Source organism: Lipotes vexillifer, unplaced genomic scaffold (assembly GCF_000442215.2).
Source record: "Lipotes vexillifer unplaced genomic scaffold, Lipotes_vexillifer_v1.1 scaffold657, whole genome shotgun sequence".
NCBI classification, from domain to species: domain Eukaryota; kingdom Metazoa; phylum Chordata; class Mammalia; order Artiodactyla; family Lipotidae; genus Lipotes; species Lipotes vexillifer.
The window spans coordinates 212461-235683 of NW_006774518.1; the positions used below are offsets into that span (position 1 = coordinate 212461).

The window sequence follows — 23223 nt, forward strand, 5'->3', positions numbered from 1 at the left end:
CAGCTTTAAACACTGTGTCTAAGAGAACAGGCTCTCCTGTGAAGCAGACATCGATTAGAGCCCCAGTTCTGTCAGCACCTCGCCCTGTGATCTTCAGCAAGCTACTTCAGTCTCTGACTCCAGTGTCCTAGCCTGTAAAATGGGTTAATAAGAGTTCATGCCCCAAAGGTGGTTAAGTAGAGTTAAGGAGAAACAATGCTCTCTTGCACTTTTAGTTCTGGACCTTGCACCTAGTAAACAGTTAATAAAATGCTAGTTATTATTATTACATGTTTATCTTAAACAATTAGAGGATTGTTCATGGCTGGTGAGTCACATTTTGTTCTTGCCACAGGGAGGGATCAGAGGATCTGAAATAAGAAACACAAGTAAGTTGATTATAAATTATGCCAGCCATGGGGCTTCCCTGGTGGCGCAGTGGTTGAGAGTCCGCCTGCCCATGCAGGGGACACGGGTTCGTGCCCCGGTCCGGGAAGATCCCACGTGCCGCGGAGCAGCTGGGCCCATGAGCCGTGGCCGCTGAGCCTGCGCGTCTGGAGCCTGTGCTCCTCAACGGGAGAGGCCACCACAGTGAGAGGCCCGCATACCGCAAAAAACAAACAAACAAACAAATTATGCCAGCCGTTTGTGGCTCGTGTGTGAATTTTTCATTGATTTATTGTGTATTTACTCGGGCTCATCCTACACATGCTGAAGACCACTTCTGGAATACATACTGCCAAAATGGGAAAGTATAAGTATATGTTTTAAAAACAGAACAAGAAAGATATATTAGAATAGGAGATTAAGACCAGGATGTAGAATAGAATGCAGAAATGAAGTCTGCTGCTGGCATGTGGCTGTCACCCCTCCCCTGTCCCCAGAGAACTGCGGGGGGCTTTAGGCCTTGAAACATGCGAGCTCTCAGAGAATCAGAAGCCTCGCCTACACAAGGGCAGGAGTTTCTGGGGCTTCTGCCCTTGATAAGGGTATTTTCTTGTTATCCTCCCTTACTGTGTAGTCGAGTATTTTGAAATGGCCAGCCTATCTGAGCTGTGCTAAGAGGTACCTACAAAAGTGAATTTCTTTTCACTTGGGTAAAATCATAAAAAGAGGGGGGAAAAGCCCTGTACTCTCACCCCAGGAAGTATCATGTAATATCTATGATCTTGAAAAATCTGTTGGGGGCCCGAATGATCATCACTTTCTAGAGATCCTTTTTCTGGTGCTGTATAGTTCCAGCTATTTTATAATAGATATGCTTTCCCTTATCCTTGCCTCTATCCACACCACATAGACCCATACACTTACCTCTCTCTTGGGCCCCCACTTCACATTTGTTTTCTTTTTTTTCCATTTCTTGCTATATAATCTATTGTTTATATTTTCTGTTTTGCTCCCTCTTGCGGTCTTTGTATTATGCTATGTGAGAAAGTAAAAATCAGACTGAGAAGGTAACAATCTACCCTGCTGTTCACCAGGCTGGGATATAACAATGTGGATCAAACCAGATGCAAAGATTACTGGGAAGAATATTTTCCCCAAGGACATGCTGCAGCCGTAAAACATCGAAACAGCCCCCTTCTTTGAGTGACTTACTCACTTTCAATGATTTCGTCAGTGAAAAATTTGGTTCTCTAAAATAGTAGACTATAGCAAATTTGCTGTTTGAAATTATATCAGTAAGATGGAAATATCCCATTCTTGTCTGGAGAATCTAAGTTACTTTGGCACAGAGAAGAAGCCTGGATTTCCTACCCAGAGGCAGATGAGTTTCTGAATAACATTCCACATCTCTTGTAACTTTGTACTTTCCAAGGAAACCAGGTCCACTTCACAGTCTAGAGCTGCTGTGGATCCTTGTACACACAGCCCTGCTTTGTTCTGAGCTTATTAAAACTCTGCTTCATTTAACTTTCGCCCAAACTCCACGCTTCCCTCAATACTGTAATGACTCTTTTCCTTAGTTGGTAAGAAGCTCCTTAGTCCCTCTAGTGTACAGTCTCCTTTGGTGCAACAAGCCCATAAATCTGACTTTGTGAGACGGCAACTTTACTCCTGCTGCGCTTATGTTGATTGGGTTAGCATATGTGTGACTCGCCACACACTGACTGCTTTCTTGTTCTGAATATCTTGCTGGTCCCATTCCCATTATTCTGTTCGCATTCATGATCCATCTTCTAGGTGGGTTCCGCCCATCTCCATGTACAGTAACTCACCAGGCAAAACTCAGTCTACTAACAGTCCAACACCAACCATGACTGCAGCCCAAGAGATGAGGATGATGCGTCAGAGCTGCAAATATCCACTTGGTTTAATCACATGTGCTGGTGTGTGGCTCACGCTAATTGTGCTTGTGCCCATGGAGACTGGGCTTGTTTTATGGGAGATGGTGCTGGTTCCAGGAGTGGTGGTTGGCTCATGGGTAGATCCTGTCTTGGTGGTCCTAGTACCTGGCACTGATGTGGTGGATGATGTGCCAATAATGGATGTGCCCAGGGCAGAGGTATTTGGGGCTCTCCCAGGGACAGTATTCCTGGCAGCAGGGGATGTGGAGTCCGTTTCAGGAGCTGTGGAGACAGAGATGGGGGTAGTTGGTTTGGTTCCAGTGATGCTAGTGTCTAGGAAACAGGTCACACGATATGATGCATTGGTAGTGGAGATAATTAACAGGGAGGCAGGTGTCCTTAGAGCAGAGGGGTTGATCTAACACACCTCTGGTACTGGTGGTTTGAGGAGAGGTGTTGTGGTGGGACGAGAGATGGTAGAAAGTGGTTCGCCTGAGGCCACGGTCCCCAGAATAAAGGTGAGTGTCTTACAGAAGAGGAGGTAGAATACGGTCATGGATGGTGCTGTTGATGGTGGAAGCAGAAGATTGAGGAAATGTGACCATGACGCACGTGGACGTGGGAGATCTATTCAATTACGGAAGTGGTCACCCACAGAGAAGAGTGTGGGTTGGGATGAGAGGAATAGGGTCTGATAGTCTTGTGATGTAGTCACTGGGTATAAGGATGGTGCTGGAGGAAGAGATGACAGAATAAGATTTTTCCATGGATGAGGCAGTGCTCATGGCTTGGAGCAGAGGTGACATAAGCTAACACAATCGTGGTGATCAACAAAGTCGAGCTGAGTGTGCTCGGAACAGATGACCCACGTGAAGAGGCTGGCGACCCCAGGGACGGAGGCGGGGTGGGGGCGGGGGACTCAGACAAGGTGGGAGGACAGGAGAGGCAGTAGAGATGGTGCTGTTGGCAGCAATGGTTGTGTTTAGATGAGACGTGGCTACACTGATACAAGAACAGTGTCCGTCCCTGGAATAGCAGAGGGTGGCTCAGAACAAAGTGGGTTGAGTCAGTTCCCATACGAGTGCTGATGGCAAGTGCAGAGGCGGTTTTATTCAGAGCAAGTGCCAGAGTATGAAAAAAGAAATAGTTTGGTCTTGGACTAGAGCAAGGATTGGCAAACTTTTCCTGTAAAGGGCCAGATGGTAAATTTTTAAGCTGTTTGGTCACAGTCTCTGTTACAGTTACGCAAAGTACCTGGAAGGCAGCTATAGATGTAAACGAATAGGTGTGACTGTGTTCCAACAGTACTTTATTTGGAAAGACAGATAACAGGCCAGAGCTGTCTTGTGAATCATCGTTTGCATCCCCTGGACCAGGGTCAGTGTGTTGAGGCCACAGTAGTTTCAGAGGCCTTGGTGGGCACAGACTCCACATGGTTCCTGGGGCTGTGGTAGAAGCTATGGTGAGTGGTCTCACAGCCTGTGGTGGTTTCATTGGTGGAGACTGTGGTGGGCACAGATGTCATCATGGAGGCTGAGGTGCTATCAGAGGCTGTGGTGGTCTCGGCGGGCACTGTGGTAGCTGTGGAGGGCACAGAGCTGTAGCTGTCACAGAGATTTTAGTGGAGACTGTTGTGGTATCAGAGGCTAGGCTGTGCTGGCAGCTGTCCTGGTCTCAGAGTTGGTGGTGGAGGCCATGGTGGTCTCAGAAGATGTCATCGTGCTCCTAGAGCCAGTGGTGGACGCTGTGGTGGACACATATGCTATTGCTGAGGACGGGTAGTCTCAGACGCTTTGGTGAAGGCCTCGGTAGATTCAGAGATCAAAGTAGAGGGTGTTGTGGGCACGGATGTTATCGTGGAGGTTGTGATGCTCTCAGAGACTGTGGCTGAGGCCAGGACAGGGAACTCGCCCAAAACTCCGCCCCCCCATCAGAGTGGCTTCAGGGTGGGAGGAGGGCATCGGCCGGGGCCCAGGCGGGCTGCTCCTCGGGGGGAGGTGGGGACCTGGTGGGATCCTCAGATAAGCCTACTGTCGCCCTCCGCCAGACTCTGCTCTGTTAGGGAGTGAGATTCAGGAGCCACAGGTCAAGTGAAGCCTCCAGGGAAGGAGGGCTGCCCGCTGCCCGGCCCCAGGCCGCCCTGCTCAGGCTTCCCCTCTGCTCTCACACCTGGAGCCTGCTCTACCCCTAGGGATCTTGGGTGCTCGCTGCTAGGACGTGCTCTCTCTTCCCCGGGAAGGTGGCCAGGGAGCATTCCCTGCCTTGCCACTCACTCATTAAGTAATTTTTCCTAATGAGAGCCCAGCTCCAGAGCTTGTTAAAGGATTTCCCCTTAGATATCAAAGTGATCACTAGCCTGGGAGAGAGAAGTGGGAAGGGAGACATTCAGGGCCGTGCCCTGGGGCCCATGGCACCCACTGTCCCCGTTTGCTTTGGGGAGATGTAGAACCTCCCCCACTCCCCCAAACACACGCTCTTTGACCCCCAGTGCTCCATTTTGGTGCCTTGGCAGGGAGGCATTGGTCAAGTTGGATGTTTTGCTTCATTTTGTTTTGGTTTTTTAATTAGGGTCCAGGCTAGGGAAATTCATGGTTAGAGGCTGGGGTTAGCGGGTATCTGCTTTCCTCCCAGAGCGAGTGACTCTCCTGTCATGGCAGCTGCCACATGCTGAGTCACCATCTGCCCAGAGACTAAAAACCAGGCAGCTTCCTCCTTTTTCCTATGGCACTCCAGCCCTCTTCCAGAACCCAGGTGTACTTCTCTGCCTCAAGGCTCTCTCCAGGGACCTAAGTCTGGGGTCCCTCTGGCACCTGGCTTGCCTCCTTTCTGGCACTCACGCTACAATTCTGCCCTTAGCAGAGCAGATCTCCAGTGGAAGATTCAGAGAGCCCCTCAGGCCTCAGGGCCCTCCCAGCCCAGGACTGGGTCCTGGCAGATAATCCACTGACATGAGTGTCTGGGTTCGGATTATTGTCCATGATGGGCTTCCAGCTTCCTGCAAACGGAGATGCCAAAAGTGGCAAAAAGCTGCTCGTGGCCCTGCTGTTTGATTCTGGATAGAGTCAAGGTTGGAAGGCCTGTGGCAAACTGGAGTGCCTTTCCGGTCAGCAGAGATGCTGATGCTATCCTCTTCCACTAAGAGTGAGACCCAAGGCTACGTGGATGATGGGTGGTGGTTCGGTTGGGACTGACATTTGGGCACAGAATGGTTTTGGGGCAGGGCTGCTCTCCTAACATGAGTATGGAACATGGCAAATGTGCATAAGTATTGGGCTTAATTCGTTAGAGTCTTGTTTTATTCTGTGTAATGCTGCCTTGTGATAACTCGTACTGAATTATTTAATTTTAATTTTCCTGTATTTGTGTCTCAGATGAGAACTATGTCTTATACTTCTTTGTAATCCTCAACAGAATGTATAATAGGTGCTTAGAAATACTTGCTTATTAATTAACCCATTTTCTCCTCATTTTGTCACCATGCAAATGAGCCAGGCATGAACTCAGGCTGGCTCTTCTGGAAATCCAGGAACGAGCCATTTTAGGAACAGTGGAAATTCAGCCTCCTCTTCCTCGACCTTCCAAAGAATTCCTGTCTTCCAGCCACTCCTGCTCAAGGTCATCTGTAAGGTCACAGCCAGAGCCAGAAACACCAGTCAGGACTTTCTCCCAACGGATAGCCCAGTAATTATGATGCCTTACTTTATAAATATTTTACACTTTATTGTAAAAAGACCAATAAATAGAAAGAAGTTATCTGTCATCAGCTAACTCTCCCTTACTCCCTCTGCCCAATCAGTAATAAGTGAAAGGGGTTTAGTAAATTGGAGAGAAAATCCAGAAAACATACACAGATGAAATGTCTGCAAGGAGAAAAATCAGAATCTGGGGTGACAGTGTGGAGAGAATAGGGGCAGTAGAGAAGACGGATGACTCCTACAGAAAAAAAGCCAAGACTTTGGCGCTTTGCGGGGAGAGAGGAAAATAAATGATGAGTGGGGAACACCGTCAAGGAAGGTCTGGGGTGGGGATCTATGGATGAGACTGCAGGTCAAACAAAAATCCCTCCCTGTGTGCCCACACACAATCCAGCAAGCCAAACCAACAGGATGCCCACTGCAGACATTTAGGAAAACTAAGGGATTCAGGAGGGAGAGGGAAGAGCCATCTGGGTGACAGATATTTATGATCTTTTATGGAATTTTTCTAAGAATGGAGAGGGTGGAGAAGGAAATCCTCTTTTCTTCTCAGATCCTATTTTTTCATTAAAAAAAAAAAAACAGTCAAGGGCCCTGGGAACTCAGAGACAAGCCTGTTTCCCACAAACTCTAAGTAATAGTAGATGGAAATAATATAGGTTGGTTCTGAAACCCAGAAGCTCTGTCTTTCGACTCCCCCTGCCCATAACCCTGACTCACAGCCAATCTGGAGCATTGCCTTCTAAGGCTCCCGAACTTCCCTTCACTGTGCTGTCCCTCCCAAAACTCAGAGTCCTATATTGATCCCCACTCCGTACATCCATCAGACACCTTTTCATTTTCAGATCATCATCTTCTATAGAGAACACTTGCCTGTATTATTCGTTCTTTCTTTTCTATACCCCAAACTCATATCCTTTTTGCTTATCACTTCACCCCTCGACCAGTTTCAGTAACACAGCAGTTGAAGGGTTGATGTGTTAACCATCAGTACTTTGCCCTTCCTGGAGTCCAGGAAATAGGAATTGTGGGTCTCATTTTCCATCCAGGAAAGGGGTAAGGCATGGAAGAGCTGGGGGTTGGCGATTTCTGAAAGATCATTGTGGGGAAGAGATCTGGGTCATGCCGAGAGTCTGTTGCTCCATCAGGTGGACTGGGTACGAAATGGGGCCCCCATCATCCTCTGGGTCATTGTCCTCAGTGTTCTGGATCAGTGCACGGCGTGTTTGTGCCAAATAGAAGACCTGTGATTGGGAAGAGAAAGGAGGAATGAGTACCATCTGCCATGCCATTTACTTTCCTCGACACCCATATCTCAGGTCCTTTGATTCTATTCTCCCTGACCCTGGACGTTGGCTTGCTCCTTTCCCAAGATTCCGTTCAAACCCTAATCCTTATTCCAGCCCCAGATCCGGTACATTGAGTTCCAGACTTCATCTCCAGTTCCTTCCTCTGTCTTATTTTCCTTATTCTAATATCCCCCATTCTCACACTCCAGACTCTATCTCCAACTCCAAAATTTTCCCTACTTTACATCCTTTTTTTCTCAGCCACTGCTTTCTTCCCAATTCCACTTTTCATGTCGCATGCATCTATTTTCTTTCTCCATAGTTTCCACCACCACAATCCCTCTATTACTATCCTCCACACTATGCCTCTTTTCCTAGACTTATTAGTCCCTCCAGTTCTGATCCATAACATCTCCTCAACTCCTTATCCCATGGGTTCACTCCCCTGGGCATCACTCTCCCTTACCAAGAAAATCAGGCCAAGGAACACCAGGAGGAGAATCACTATCAACAGGACCACGATAACTATGGCCCATGCAGGGAAGGAATCATTCTCCCCCGTCTCTCCAGTATGGAAATCTCCTTGTGAGCCATCTTTGTTCTGGTGTGGATGGCTCTTGTCAGGGGCTTCCGACCTGATCGACCTGGTGGCTGTAAAAGAACCAACTGGCACATGATGGGAAACCTCAGTTTTATATGGACAAGGAGAGGTGGTACTGATAGACGTGTCTCCTGTGACCTTCACTGGAGGTCTTATACTCTCTGTGGCTGCTGTGACTTTTGTTGAATTTTCTGTGTGTTTAGTTGGTGATTTTATGGTCTCAGTGGCCAATGTGGTCTTTTCTTGATGTCTAGTAGATTCTTCTGGAGCTCCTGAGTTCTTGTAATGGGTGCATTTGGTCTTTCCTCCATGTCCTGTGGGCTTTGCAGGGGCTTCAGTGCTTCCCTCATGGATCGATGTGGTCTTTCCTTCATGTCCCATGGGCTTTCCTGGGGCTCCACTGGTCCTCTCATGGCATGATGTGTTGCTTCCTCCGTGTGCTGTGGGCCTTTCTGGGGCCCCTGTGGTCCTCTCATGGCCTGATGTGGTCTTTCCTCCATGTCTCGTGGGTGTTTCTGGGGGCCCCGTGGTCCTCTCGTGGCCCGATGTGGTCTTTCCTCCGTGTCCTGTGGGTGTTTCTGGGGGCCCCGTGGTCCTCTCGTGGCCCGACAAGGTGCTTCGCCTGTGTCCCCTGGGCATTTCTGTGGCCCCTGAGGTCCTCTCGTGGCCTGACACGGTGCTTCCCCTGTGTCCCATGGATGTTTCTGGGGCCCCTGTGGTCCTCTCATGGTCCGATGTGGTCTTTCCTCCATATCCCGTGGGCGTTTCTGGGAGCCCCGTGGTCCTCTCGTGGCCCAATGTGGTCTTTCCTCCATGTCTTGTGGGATTCTCTGAGGCTCCTGTGGTCCTCTCGTGGCCTGATGTGGTCTTTCCTCCGTGTCTTGTGGGATTTTCTGAGGCTCCCGTGGTCCTCTCATGGCCCAATGTGGTATTTCCTCCATGTCCCGTGGGTGTTTCTGGGCGCCCCGTGGTCCTCTCGTGGCCCAATGTGGTCTTTCCTCCATGTCTTGTGGGATTCTCTGAGGCTCCTGTGGTCCTCTCGTGGCCTGATGTGGTCTTTCCTCCGTGTCTTGTGGGATTTTCTGAGGCTCCCGTGGTCCTCTCATGGCCCAATGTGGTATTTCCTCCATGTCCCGTGGGTGTTTCTGGGCACCCCGTGGTCCTCTCGTGGCCCGATGTGTTCTTTCCTCCGTGTCCCTTGGGTGTTTCTGGGGGCCCCGTGGTCCTCTCGTGGCCCAATGTGGTCTTTCCTCCATGTCTTGTGGGATTCTCTGAGGCTCCTGTGGTCCTCTCGTGGCCCGATGTGGTCTTTCCTCCGTATCTTGTGGGATTTTCTGAGGCTCCCGTGGTCCTCTCATGGCCCAATGTGGTATTTCCTCCATGTCCCGTGGGTGTTTCTGGGCACCCTGTGGTCCTCTCGTGGCCCGATGTGGTCTTTCCTCCGTGTCCCTTGGGTGTTTCTGGGGGCCCCGTGGTCCTCTCGTGGCCTGATGTGGTCTTTCCTCCATGTCTTGTGGGATTCTCTGAGGCTCCTGCGGTTCTCTCATGACTTGGCATGGTTGTTTGTTTTTGTTCTTTAGGTTTTCCTGGCTTTTGTGTGGTCTTTTCAGTGGTCTTGTCTGAGGTGGTACATGGTGTTACAGTTTTAGCTGGGTTACTTGTTACTGTTGATCTCTTTGTCGTGCGCTTAAGACAAGTTGTCTTGCTCTTGGGTGCTGTGGTTGTATGTTTTTTGTGAACCAATCCTTTATCTGTGTTAGTGGAGTCATTAGTATTGATGTGTTTGTTCCTGGTACTTGGGTCTTTTCCTTGATTGTTGGGGTTTTGTTCAGAAGTGGGAGTAGCATCTTGAGTTGCAGAGCTGTGGGAGTTATCTACATCCCGGTGAAGCAGCTTGGAGTGGTGTGTGGTACTGCACTGGTGTTTTCGCTTATGGGTTTCTGTAGTTTTTGAGCAGTCTGGGGAGCTGTGTTCTGAATGAAGAGCAGTGTGGTCAGAGCTGTTAATAGAAACAGGGCCTAGAGCCAGAGAGGGCAAATGATCAGATGTTGGGTGTTCACGAGTTTTCTGGTGTTCTTGAAGTGTGGCAGCACCTGTGCAGGGAGAGAGGCAAATAAGAAACTTCCTCCATGCTCTTCCCTGCTTCCCTTCTCACCTCATCTTTAGGGGTCCCTTTGTTACCCAAGATGTATCTCCCCAGCCAGTCTCTTCAGAATACTCTGGTATCTAATCCCCATTCTCACCTCCAGTCTCTGGACCTTTGTTGAGGCTGTCCTTTCAGCAACAATGCCACCTCTGTCCTCTCCACCTCTACTCTTCAGTTCTCAAGTTCAGATCTTTCTAGCTGTATGGCATCTTTCCTCATCTTTCTAACCAGCTTCATCTCAGTGCTCAGAAAATTCTTTGTTAGTTACTCTTTCCTGCTACCTTCAACGTGACATTACAGTTGTTTGTGTGCCTGTCAACCTCCCTGTCCGGCTTATCACATTGTAAGATTTTGAGAGGAGATATTGACTGGCCTTTTGCTCCGCAAGTGCTGTTTTAGAGTTTATATACTTATGGAATGGAGCTGCCTTTCCACCGCAGAGCTGAGAGGAAAGGGAATAAATGTCAGAATCTCTATCTTTCCTTAATAGTCCAGCTCCATCCCAAATGTGACTGCGGTGAGACCTCTGGCAAAACTTCCCACAGAGATTAGTAAATAGACACAGGTGATGCGTGAGAGGATAAGAAGAGGGATGGACGGTAGGTAGAGGAGGGGGATGGGAACCTTTCATTTTGGTGATGAAGATTGACCTGGATGCAGAGAAGCGGATGAGATGACTCAACCCTTATGGTTCCCCACTGGCTCCCCCTCTTCACACACCTGAAGCCATCTGAGATAGATGAAGGTGACCCTTCTGAAAGAAAAGGATATCGACTTGGGGGTCCTGGGAGGTGTGAACAAGGCAGCTGGAGTCTGGCAGGGACCGACTATGTTTATGGACAGGGAGTGAGGGAAAACACCCCTATCAATGATCAGATGTGGGCCTTAATTCCATGGAAGAACAACCAGTGGGAACAGAGGAGATGTCTCTGATATCTAACCAGGACAGTAAGAGCCAGGAGAGCGGGAAAAGTGAGAGAGATAGCATCGTTACATAACTGAGCTTTCCAGACTCTGTTAACTCAAGGTGGCAGCCAGAACATGGACACACTCCCAGTCACCGGACACACTCCCAGTCACCGGAAACCACAATCCATCCACCTCCCTGCTGACTCCTTAAGAGGGTTGAGGGTTGGGCAACTCAGTCCTTGAAAGAAATACGGGTAGACAAGAAGGGGGTGAGGGTAGGAGGGAAGCCCAAGTCCCTGATGGGATTCAAGGTTGGGGAGAGAGAGGAGGGCTGAACTGCCAGGCCCTCACTTCACCAGGCCGGGTCCATTCTCTGATTCCCTCGGCAGCAATACCGACCGTGGCCCCTTCTTGGGGCCAGGAGCTCAGCTAATTGCCTCATAGTCATTCTCTTTCTGGGTTGTCTTCTAAGGTGATTGATCTCCCAGCTCCCCACAAGGCATCTTAGAATCTGTCAATGTCCCTATTTTACAGCCAAGAAACTTGAATTTCTTGGAGCAATGGTGACTTGCACACAATCCCACAGCCACAGCAATGGCCAACCTTTCTGGAACACTTACTGGGACACAGGCAGGTCCTACGAAGGAGGGCATGTATTAACTCATTTACTTTTTACAACAACAATTTGAGGTCGAGAACTATTTGTTATTCTCCCTTTTTATAGATGAGGAAACAAGGTTCAGAGAGGTTAAGTAATCTCCCCAAGGACACTCAGCAAGTAAGAGGTTGAGACAGAACTGGAACATACATTCTGGGCTTCCAGGCCCAGGCTTTAACTGGTTAAGACCACACTATACAGCCTATAGGTCAGCCCAGTCTCTTGGGGAAGGAAGAGCACTGACATTTGTGGAACCTCTGAAAGATGATGTTCATATATTTGTTTAGGGACTTCCCTGGTGGCGCAGTGGATAAGACTCAGCGCTCCCAATGCAGGGGCCTGGGTTCGATCCTTAGTCAGGGAACTAGATCCCACATGCATGCCACAACTAAGAGTTCTCATGCCACAACTAAGGAGCCTGTGAGCCGCAACTAAGACCCAGTGCAACCAAATAAATAAAGTGTACAACTCAGTGGGCTTAAAAAAAAAAAAGACCAAAAACATATATTTGTTTATTTAATCTTCACCACGAGCTTGTGAGGCAAGTGTACGATCTTACTCTTTTACAGGTGAGGAAAGGAAGTTCAAAGAGGGTGAGTAATTGGCAAAGAGGCTTTTCACTACACCCCAGATGCTTTTAAATGTGATAGGAGATGACTAAATATCCATGGAGTGAATAAATGTGCAGGCAGCAGCCCGGAGTGGCAAATTCCACTGGCCTTAAAGAATCAGAGGAGAGGATAGAGTCCAGGCACTATCCCTCACTAGGTTGGCATCCTTACTCAGGTCACTTAAATGCTCCGAAGCCCCATGTCCTCAACGGTAGATAACGATGCTGTCAACCTACCAATTTAGTGTGAGGACTAAAGGAAGTATGGAGCACAGAAGACTCTGGAGCATAGAAGACTCTTTAAAGTGTTTGCTGAATTCAAGTTGTAGTCTTTGAAACAATCTCATACTTTGCTCTGCTCTTCTCCTGGTAGTAAGGGGAACCTGAGCCTGTGGCCTTGCCCTCCTGTCTTCTGCAGCTCCAGGTGTCTCTCCTGGCTTCCCCCCACCCCCACCCCATATACATCTGCGTCTACCTTGACCACACCTTCAATACCCACCCCCCCCCGCCGCCACCCCGCGCGGCATGCGCGCGCGCGCACCCACACACACACACACATTCCTGAGCCGCTTCCCCTTGCTGTGTTTTATCAGCATTGCACTCACCAGTTTCTAATGTATTACAAGTGCAGTTTACTTCCCACAGTGGCAGGGACTTTTATGTGTTTTATTCATTGCCTAGGTCTCCAGCCCAGAGCAATGTTTGGCCCATAGGAGGCACTTCATAAGTATTTGTTGAATGGATGAATGAGACAATATTTTAAGACTGATGAAAACTCTTCAGAAGCCATACCAACAACCTTTCATTATGCATATTAAGTAAGAAAACAAACATAATTGTGGCCTCCAAAGGTTGGGAGACCAAGGGTAACTTCTGCTATGTTAAGTAATTGAGCCCTGAGATGAAAAGATGTGGAAAGAAGGTCTCTCGCCCACCCGTTTTGGGATATCGGTTGTTATTTAATCACAGGAGCCACATAGTCAATAACTAGACTCAGATAACTAGATTTTAGAATTCCAGCATCACATAGTTGTGGAACCATTGATTATAAAATCTGGAGTTGAAGCTCAAGGGATTCCTTGGTCCTGAGCCTTGAGGCAAATCAGTGACCTAACCCCCAGGTTGAGATGACCATCTCTTCTCCCCAGTAGAGCTGTCATTGGTAGCAACTTTCTTTTCCTAGGAAGTTTCCACCATAAGATATTCATTTCACTGACTATAATAATGGTCAGTAAAGAACTGTTTTGGTCACTGAGGTATAGATAGAGAGCAAAACCTGGCTTTAGCACAAGACACTGGTGGTAGATACTCAGCCTGGATAAGAGTAAAAACAAATCCCACAGCATCAAAACTATGTACAGTTCCAAGGGTCTGTTGTACCTGCTTCATTCACTGGTTTGAAAAGAAGATGGACATCCTACTAAGTGACTCGTGCTATGGAGTCTCTGTCAGAGCAGAGCCTCACGCAAAGGAGTATTCCTGGTGTTTCTTGGTGTCCCATCCCTCAAAAATGGCTTTTACTCCATTTGCAATAATGTGCATAAATGTTTGTTAAAGTGTCTATACAGTTTAAGTTCAATATGTGACCTAAAACACAGAGATAGTAAAAAAAGATGAAAGAGAAAAACTCTCAAATGTTTGCGTGGACAACTACAGAGTATTCGAAAAGATTTTCTTTTTCTTTCTAATTTTTTTCCATTTTTCAGCTTCTAGATTGAGCATATATTATTTTTGTCATAGAAATTAAATCAAATAACATTTACTATAGGAAAATGTCTTTTTTAGATTCTCCTCAGGCAGGACCTCAGCCCCATCTGTGTTTTCTTCAGTGATGATTTAATCTAGATGCTGCACCTGGGGTTCTGTGGCTGCATGATGCAGACTCTGGGGTTCTAGGATCTAGTTATGTGAGTTTGGGTATTGACTGGTCCTGTGGATAAGTGACAGGACATACCCCAGACCTGTGGGCTAAAGGTCTTCATCCACTCCTCTTGTCACTCTTCCCTCCCTACCCTGGCCACACTGTCTGCTGGACACAGTTATGTGTCAGCCCTGACTCACACTCCACTTGCACCCTGACTCCACTCCAGCCCCACCCCAGACTCAAGCCCTCCCTCACCTATCACCCCCTTGCTCTTCTCTGCAGAATCTGAGCGCCCAGCGGCTCTTCCCTCCCCACCCGTCCCCTCCATCCCAGCCAGCCAAGCTCTAGCATGGCTGTCTCCCAGACCACACACACAGAGCCCAGAGTGTCCTGCTCCAGAATTCGGATCTTGAGTGTGCCCTGTGCCCGTCGTGTGCCTCAGAGAAAATCTCCCTCAAAAGTGAATGTGAAGAGGGACTTCCCTGGTGGTGCAGTGGTTGAGAATCCGCCTACCAATGCAGGGGACACGGGTTCGATCCCTGGTCTGGGAAGATCCCACATGCCTCAGAGCAACTAAGCCCCCGCGCCACAACTACTGAGCCTGAGCTCTATAGCCCGGGAGCAACAACTACTGAGCCTGCGTGCCACAGCTACTGAAGCTCGCGCACTCTAGGGCCTGTGCTCCGCAACAAGAGAAGCCACCACAATGAGAAGCCCGCGCACTGCAGTGAAGAGCAGCCCCCGCTCGCTGCAACTAGAGAAAAGCTCGCATGCAGCAACGAAGACCCGACACAGCCAAAAATAAATAAGATAAATAAAATTTAAAAAATAAAAATAAACTGTAAAAAAAAAGTGAATGTGAGGGAAAAAAGTGAATGTGTGTGGAGATGATTCGGGACTCATTCCCTTCTGCCCCCTACAAGTTCCTCTTCCTGGGCAGCAGCAGGACAGGAGGGGATGGAGAGCGGCAGGTGGGACAATCAGCCTGACAGGAAGGGGAAGAGAAGGTGCGTGGGACTGGGTGGTGGGCGGCTCAGGGCGGCTCTGATGCCTCTGTCCCCAGACCCTCAAGGTGGGGGGAAGGGCATCAAATCAAGACACTGCTGAGACCCAGCAGAGACAACTTAGAGATTCCTCAGCCCCTGCCCCTGCCCCTGCCGTTCACCATCTGCCCAGTCACCAGCTCACATTCCCTCCGGTCCCAGAGTGACCCTGAGCTCAGGGAAGGAGAAACTTCCTCTAACATCACCCTCTATCAAATGCCATTGGAAGGATAAGCTGCTGCTTCCCCTGCCCACAGTGCTGCCCAGAGCATCCAGATTCACAACCTTCCCAGGCCTGGTTTGGGATCATCAACACTGTTACAGTGGATGACCCTATGCAGTACGTAGAGAGTCTCTCTGAATCTATTTTTGCCAAGTGTCTACCTTGTAAGACCCTCCTCTGAATCGCCCAGGCCCCTCCAAGCTGCCCCTGTGTTTGGGCATCTCTGCTCCCCAGGTTCAGTCACAAAACTCTCTTAACTAAGTGAACTAATTTTGCAATTTCACTTTATCTTATAGGGTCTATTTTGCTTGTCAAACTTTTCTTTTCTTTCTTTTCTTTTTTCTTAAATGATTCAGCACCTCTTTTTTTTTTAATTTACTTAATTTTATTTATTTTTGGCTGTGTTGTGTCTTCGTTGCTGTACTGTGGCCCTCTCCAGCTGCAGTGAGCAGGGGTCACCCTTTGCTGCAATGTGCGGGCCTCTCACTGTGGTGGCCTCTCTAGCTGCAGAGCATAAGCCCTAGGCCCGGGCACCCCAGCAGCCGTGGCTCGCAGGCTCTAGAGCACAGGCTCAGCAGCTGTGGCGCGTGGACCCAGTTGCTCTGCGGCATGTGGGATCTTCCCGGACCAGGGCCTGAACCTGCGTCCCCTTCATCGGCAGGCAGACTCTTAACCACTGTGCCACCAGGGAAGCCCTCTTTTCTTAAATTTTTATTGGAGTATAGTTGATTTACAATGTTGTGTTCATTTCAGGTGTACAGCAAAGTGAATCAGTTATACATATATGTATATCCACTTTTTAAAAAAGTTTTTCCCCCTATAGGCCACCGTCAAACTTTTCTATATTCACTTTCTTACCAAAGCCTTGGGATGTTTCCCAACTGTAAAACGGGGATAAAACCACACACACCTTATCGAGTTGTCATGCGGATTAAATAACTAAACACAGATGAAGTGCCTAGAACAACGCCAAGCACATAGTAACTTCATGTCAGCCAGGCAGCATCCTTCCCATTTTACAGAAGCCCAGACTAAGTACATGGGCCAGAGTCAGGGCTGGAACCCAGATCAGAACTTAGCAGGACTCTTGGGAAAGAAATGCACCTTATGCCCCCTGAGGACAGTGGCGGGGGTGGTGTGGTGGAACCCCTGCTTGCCTCTGTGACTTTGGACAAGCCCTTTACCTCTCTGAGTCTCATTCGCCTCACTATAAAGTGGGACATTACTAACCACCTCAGGGGATTTGAGGACATGAAATGAGGTGAAGTGCCTCCCTCGAGCGCCTGTGAATTCCCTGCACAGAGCAAGGGCTCAGGGAGTGTACGATCCCTGCCGCTGCCTACCCAGGACTGCCAGCCCAGCCAGTGTCTTTATCCAGACTAAAAGAAGCCCCCCTCTGGTGGCTGCAGTCTTGCAGGCCATGTCTTGAGGAGCAGAGCATAGGCTGTAATTCACCTCTGACATGCCCCTTAGCTGGCAAACTTGAGCAGTGTACACCCTAGACAACTGTATGTAGTAGCTCCAAACCCACCCCCTTTCCCACCACATAGTCACTTGCTGTTCATTTCTGCGATTGGTCGTTCAACCGTATGAATGCTAAGAAACAACGCCTCTCTATTTTCTATCCCCGCATGTGATGGTGACCCCCTTCGTCTCTGAGGGCACCTTACCTGCCTCCCGGGAAGCTAGAAGGAAGAGGAAGCAGCACTGGAGGCCAAAGATGGAATGGATGCAGTGGACCAGCTGAGCCATGTTGGAGATGGATGGCTGCTTGAGGCCATGGGCTGGGGTCCCCTCAGCTTATATGGGCCCAGGTTTGACGTCATTGGGGCTGGGGCACCTCAGGCCTAAATCTTAAACAAATGGAACTGCCCCACCCCACAGGGGTGCCCTGATAACGGGAGACCGCAGCTGCTACGTCATGGAGTGAGGAATGTGGGTGCCTACTGAAAGGGTGGGATCTGGGTGCAGGGAAAGGCAATGGGGAGGGACAGACTCCTGCCCCAGCCCCAGTGGAAGGTGGGGGGTTGGGTGGGCAGCCTCCAGGGCTCTGGGCAGGTGGGGAGCAGATGATGGGTTCCAGAAGGACTGAGTTCTGCCTGGGGCCGGATGGGGAGGGGGCTGGTTGGATGCCTGGGTTCTGGGAGGAGGTTCAAATTCTGGTTCTTCCCCAGCTGCACATTCACCCTCCCACTTCTCTCGTGTCAGCCCAGCTCTCCACACCCCTTACTCACACAAGGTCACTCTTTTTGCCCTGGGTGGAGCTGTCCATGAGTATCAGGTGAAAGAGCAGGGAAGGGGGCAGCCCTCACATAGGCCACTGCTGCAGAGACAGGTGCTTCCAGGTGTCCAGAGATGACACAAGAAGTGGGGACAGTGCGGGCAGTGGCAGAGACAAGACAGCTATGGAACCCCAGGGACTGATATCCCTCACCAGGGATGCCAGCAGGTCCAGGCCACCCAGAGGCACTGAAGCCAAGATCTTTGGCAGAGATGCTCAGTGGACAGGAGCTCTGCCTTCCCTCTCCCCCCCACCCCGTCCTCTCCCACCTCAGCCCAGCGGCAGTCTCTTTGCCTGCAAGCCCCCATCCACCCCTAAACAGAAAAGCAGACCTCTCATTTCTAGGAGCTCCCTGGAGTCTCTCTCTCCCCTTTGTCCTGATTCCATGCTTGAAGAAAACATTAGCGCAGAGACTGTCAAAATTCATACACTGCGTTCCCAAGAGACAGTGGCTGAGGCTGGAGTAAGGGGAGCACAGGCTACCTGGGACTCTAAGGAGAGAGAAAGCCATGGGTCCAGGTGTCTAAGTCACTGCCCCTATCGCCCACTGAATTTGTTCACTGTGGGTCTCCGCTACTGGAAAGTCAGCACCCTGCAGGTGAGGTCTGCTGCATCCCCAGCACCTGGGACAGGGCCTGGCACACAGGAGGCAATCAATAGTGTTGACTCGGCCGAATGGAGTGGAAGCCAGAGCTGGCTACTGCCTCTAGGGGGACGTGGAACAGGCAGAGGGGGTGGAGAGGGCTGGACCCAGAGGGCAGGAGGCCAGGGCCCTGGGGCAGCGGGGCTTATGGGAGGACTAGAGGGCCAATATGTGTATCCGTCTCAGTACTTGGCATGACTGGTCCCTAAGCCCTAGGCAGGGCTGGAATGGGAGGGAAGAGGAGCGGCCAACTGCTCGTTAATGCAATTAATGGGAGATTAATTAAGCTCCATGGAGTCAGGCCAAAGACCAACTGCTCAAAACTGGGCAGCCTTCCTCCCAGGCAATGCGTCCTGAAGGATGGGGAGACTGAGGCAGAGGCAGACCCCTCCCCTGCGGCTTCATCTAGACGCAGGGCTGACTGACAACTCCTGTTTCCGCTAGTCTGCTACCCCATGCTTTGCCCCAGGGACCCAGGCCTCAGTAGAATAAGGGACAGTAATACTGCTTATATCACAGGGCTGCTGCGAACTAAGATATGTACAGTGCCTAATAAGCACATAATAAGTGTTATTTAAGTGTTAGCTATTATTATTATACATTATTAGTTATTATTATTAATGAGGAATATGGAGCACAGAAAGGTTAAGTAACTTGCACAAGGTCACACAGCTATAATGGCAAAGCCAGGATTCAAAACCCAGGTTATAAACTAAATTCACAGAGTTGATTCTTCACTGCCTAGAGCTGAATTTAGCACCTCCATGGGCTGGTCAGCCCGCAGAGCTTCCAAGCCTCTCTTTCAGTGGCCCCAAACCCCCATTCCTGCCTGGTCAGTGTTTCCTCTCAGCCACCCAGACTGCGGTTCCCTTTACCCCTCATCCCTCCCTAAGTGTGGCAAGCTGTCATCTTTTACTCTGAAGCCCCTGTTCTTCTCAGAGTTCTGGGGCACCAGGTCCCAGCTCCACTGGCCTCAGGGACCCACACATTTGGACCATAGCTTCACTCACCTTTTTTTTTTTTTTTTTAAGATTTTTTTGATGTGGACCATTTTTAAAGTCTTTATTGAATTGTTTACAATATTGCTTCTGCTTTATGTTTTGGTTTTTTGGCTGTGAGGCATGTGGGATCTTAGCTCCCCTACCAGGGATCGAACCTGCACCCCCTGCATTGGAAGGCAAAGTCTTAACCACTGGACTGCCAGGGAAGTCTCCACTCACCTTTTTGATACCATACAGTAGGCTGACAGTTGCTGCCACCAAAGTGAGAGTGATCAACACAATGGCCCAGTCAGGGACAGAGCCCTTCTCCTGTGGCTTTGGGCCTGAGGAACACAAGGAGACCTCAACCCCCTGACCCCCACTGCCCTCTGTGACTTTCCGTCTTTCCTTCTGTGACTCTGACATCTATGTAACTCTAAGACCACGTTTCTCTGTGGAGTTCTGTCTTGTCATCTCAGGAACAGAATCTCAGTGGAGGAGGTTTTAAAGGGCTTCACTCCAAGCCCCAGTCACCTCTTCCCGACACCTGTGGACGTGTCTGTCAGTCTCTAAAGTCCTCACTGACATGCACGTCTCTCCGTCTTTCTGAACCTTCCTCCATATCGCAGGCTCTATTGTCCGCGTCTCTCTCCATCTGTGATGTCTCTGCACTGTGAGGGTCCCTGGGTGGGTCTCTCTCCCTCTTCTGAGCCCCCCTGTCCTCCCACCGCCCCACACTAGCTCTGATCTCTAAGGGGAGCCAGAGTCGGTTGTGTGTTTTCCCTCCACTCATTTCCTGCCCTCAGACTGCCTGATGGGGAGACGAGGATTGAAGGGGAGGGGAGGAGGGAGACAGAGGGAGGAGGGAGGACAGGATCTGTGGAGGGGATGCTTGTTGCCCTGGAAAGACAGATTGGGCCACGAGGAGTAAAGTTGAAAACCTTTTGAGGAAGCAATCAGGTAACCAGACATCTGGCTGCTGGTCGGACAAGAGGCTTGAGGGAGAACCGACACCCTTTTAAGTATTGGAGACATCCTCAGAAATACTCAAAACACAGTTGAAAGCAGGTCCTAATGTCTGTCCCTACACTCCTCTCCAGGAGCCGAGCTGCCTGCAGGTCAATGACCCAATGCAAACAAGAGCACATTACAGGTCAGGACGCTGAGCTCAGGTCGGAACGCTGAGCTGGTGGCCGCCCCAGCTGTGGTGGCAATGGAACTTCCTGAGACAGCTCCACTTGGTGTGGCGGTCCCAGGCACAGGTGACGCAGTTCCAGGGGCTGTTGTGGCCAAGAAAGATCCCAGAAAGGCAGAGGGGAAAACAGCTAGAGGAGATGTGAACGAGAACAGAAGCAGCAATTCCATCCAGTGCCCCCTCAACTGAAATCCTAGCAAGTTTTTGGTAGAAATTGACAAACTGATTCAATGAAAATCAAAGGACTGAGAATAGCTAAGACAGTCTTAAAGAAAAACAAAAGTGGAAGACGTACACTAGCAGACCTCAAGTCTTGCTGCAAAGCTGCAGACATTAAGGACCGTGGCACTGGAGTAAAAACAGACAGAACAGGAGAGAGTCCGGAAATAGACCCACACATACATGGTCACTTGACTTTTGATAAAGGGACTCACACATTTCAATGGTGGGGAGAGAGGAGGGTCTTTGAAATGAATTGTTCTGGGGCAGCTGGTTATCTGCAAGGAATCTTGACCCCTACCCCCCTCCATACACAGAAATTAATCCGAGATGCATAATAGGTTTAAATTTGAAAGCAAAAATAATGAAGTTTCTGGAAGAACGTGTAGTAGAATATCTTCATGACCTTGAAGTAGGCAAAAAAATGTCTTAGGCAGGATACAAAAGGCACTAAGAGAAAAAGTTGATGAGTTGAAAAGAAGAAGGGGAGCCTCTGTATAGCCGCCAAGGCCAGGATACTGCTTCAGTGAGGTTCCGGGGAACTAACAACTTACTCAGGGCTGAACACAGGAAGCCCCCACCCAACGCCATGGACCAAGCCAAAGAGTCCTTCAGAGATGGACTGAGCAACAGAGGTATCACCTGGCAAAGCTGATACCACTCCTGTCGTACTCCCCAAAATGGTCAGATCTAAAGTCTGAGGACTGCTGGGCAAAGCCCCAGATGTTGAAGAAACTTGAGAAACTCACAGAGATGGTAGGGAGACCTGCAGAGATATCCCCAGAGGCAGTTGGGAGACCAGCAGAGACATCCCCAGAGGTGATGGAGATGCCTCCAGAGTTAGAGGTCCCCAATGGGATCAGCTGAGCTGTTGGAAGAAGAAGAAAGATGATAAGATGGTGTTAGAAGAGTTGGCCATCTCCCTGGGTCCAGAGTCCATGTCTTGATCCTAGTGCCTCACGTCAGAGCCCGGGTGCTCACCGTAGCCAGCCAAGGCCTGCAAGCCCAAGAGTAGCACCAGTGCAGCATCCATGATGCCCGCTGAGGTGCGTTTCCAGGACTGTCTCCCCGCCTCTTTAAAGGCTTTGAGGCCTTATTACAAGTCTCGGGAGAGCCAGGTGTGCCAGGGCCTCCATCAACACCAGGATCTCCATCCCCAGGGAGAGGCCACCAAGCTGTCCCTAGGGGACTAATCTGTCCCAGCCTGATCCCAGGAAGCCCTGGGTGAGGGGGAGAGTGAGTAAGATCCTGAGGACTCCCCTACCAGCCTCTCAGGCTCTTTCCGGATTAGGGATCTAACCCCCAGGCCCAAGTCAGTCCCCAGCCGAGGCCCTCTTCAAAGGGAAGAGACCCAGGTGTCCTATTCCCAAGGTCCTCTTGCTCCTAGAAGTATAACCATTGCAGGTGAGGATATACGGGTCCCTTGTGGAAGCAGGATTTGGGAGCTGGGTGTGGGTGGAGAACGTCACTATCTGGGGACTGCATCTGACTCTTAGGAGAGCCCAAGGCAGGGCAGGAGGGTGAACACCTGAGTCATCCTTCGTTCCCAATGGCTGCAGCCCACAGAGCTTTCCATTCATTTGGCTGAGAAGGGGTGACTGGAGAAGAGAGACACCTGGTACAGACAGTCATCATGTTCAGAGACAGTGCAATGAGCAAGTTCAGAACCCAGCTCTAAATCCACCGCACTGGAATCCACCACTTCTAAGCTGTGCGGGCTTGGGCAAGTCACATGACCTATCGAAGTCTTCGTTTCTTCACCCCTAAAACTGGGACTTCAAAGGGCCATAATAAGCATTAAAGGAAATAATGTTTCTAAGGTGCCTAGCACACAGAAGCCTCAGCTATGATTACATGGAAAGAAGAGGGCCAGCTGAGAAAGACATGGGCATGCTCCCACTCTTCTCTTAAGAGGACTCAGATGCCCCAAGGCATCTCTCTATGTTCCCACCTTCTCACCTCTGCTCTTACCTCCTATGTCTGATGATCTTTTTGTTTATTAATTCTTCCCACTCTGGGCTTCCTGCTCTCCAGTACAAGTCTGGGAGCCCTGGGATCGCACTTTGTTTACTTTTATGGGATAGACAGTGTCTCCCTCCATCTCTCCATTTCCCTGGTCCTGCTTTTTTTTTTTTGGTAACATTTTTATTGGAGTATAATTGCTTTACAATTATACTCCAATAAACACATATAACAATTATATGTGTTAGTTTCTGCTTTATAACAAAGTGAATCAGTTATACATATACATATATCCCCATATCTCTTCCCTCTTGCGTCTCCCTCCCTCCCACCCTCCCTATCCCACCCTCTAGGTGGTCACAAAGCACCGAGCTGATCTCCCTGTGCTATGTGGCTGCTTCCCACTACCTATCGGTTTTACATTTGGTAGTGTATGTGTGTTCATGCCACTCTCTCACTTTGTCACAGCTTACCCTTCCCCCTCCCCGTGTCCTCAAGTCCATTCTCTAGTAGGTCTGTGTCTTTATTCCCGTCTTGCCCCTAGGTTCCTCATGACCATGCTTTTGTTTGTTTTTTAGATTACATATGTATGTGTTAGCATACGGTATTTGTTTTTCTCTTTCTGACTTACTCCACTG

The 23223-nt window shown here is 49.6% G+C and overlaps 1 protein-coding gene across 1 annotated transcript; it reads right to left on the reverse strand.

The window, feature by feature from the left end:
* Positions 1-7059: 7059 nt before the first annotated feature.
* On the reverse strand, positions 7060-17057 carry MUCL3 (mucin like 3). Its single transcript, XM_007449257.1, has 3 exons — positions 16976-17057; positions 7718-8619; positions 7060-7206 (listed from the first exon to the last, which is right to left on the reverse strand). The coding sequence occupies exons 1-3, from the start codon at positions 17055-17057 to the stop codon at positions 7060-7062; spliced, it is 1131 nt and encodes a 376-aa protein (XP_007449319.1).
* Between the last annotated feature and the right edge of the window lie 6166 nt (positions 17058-23223).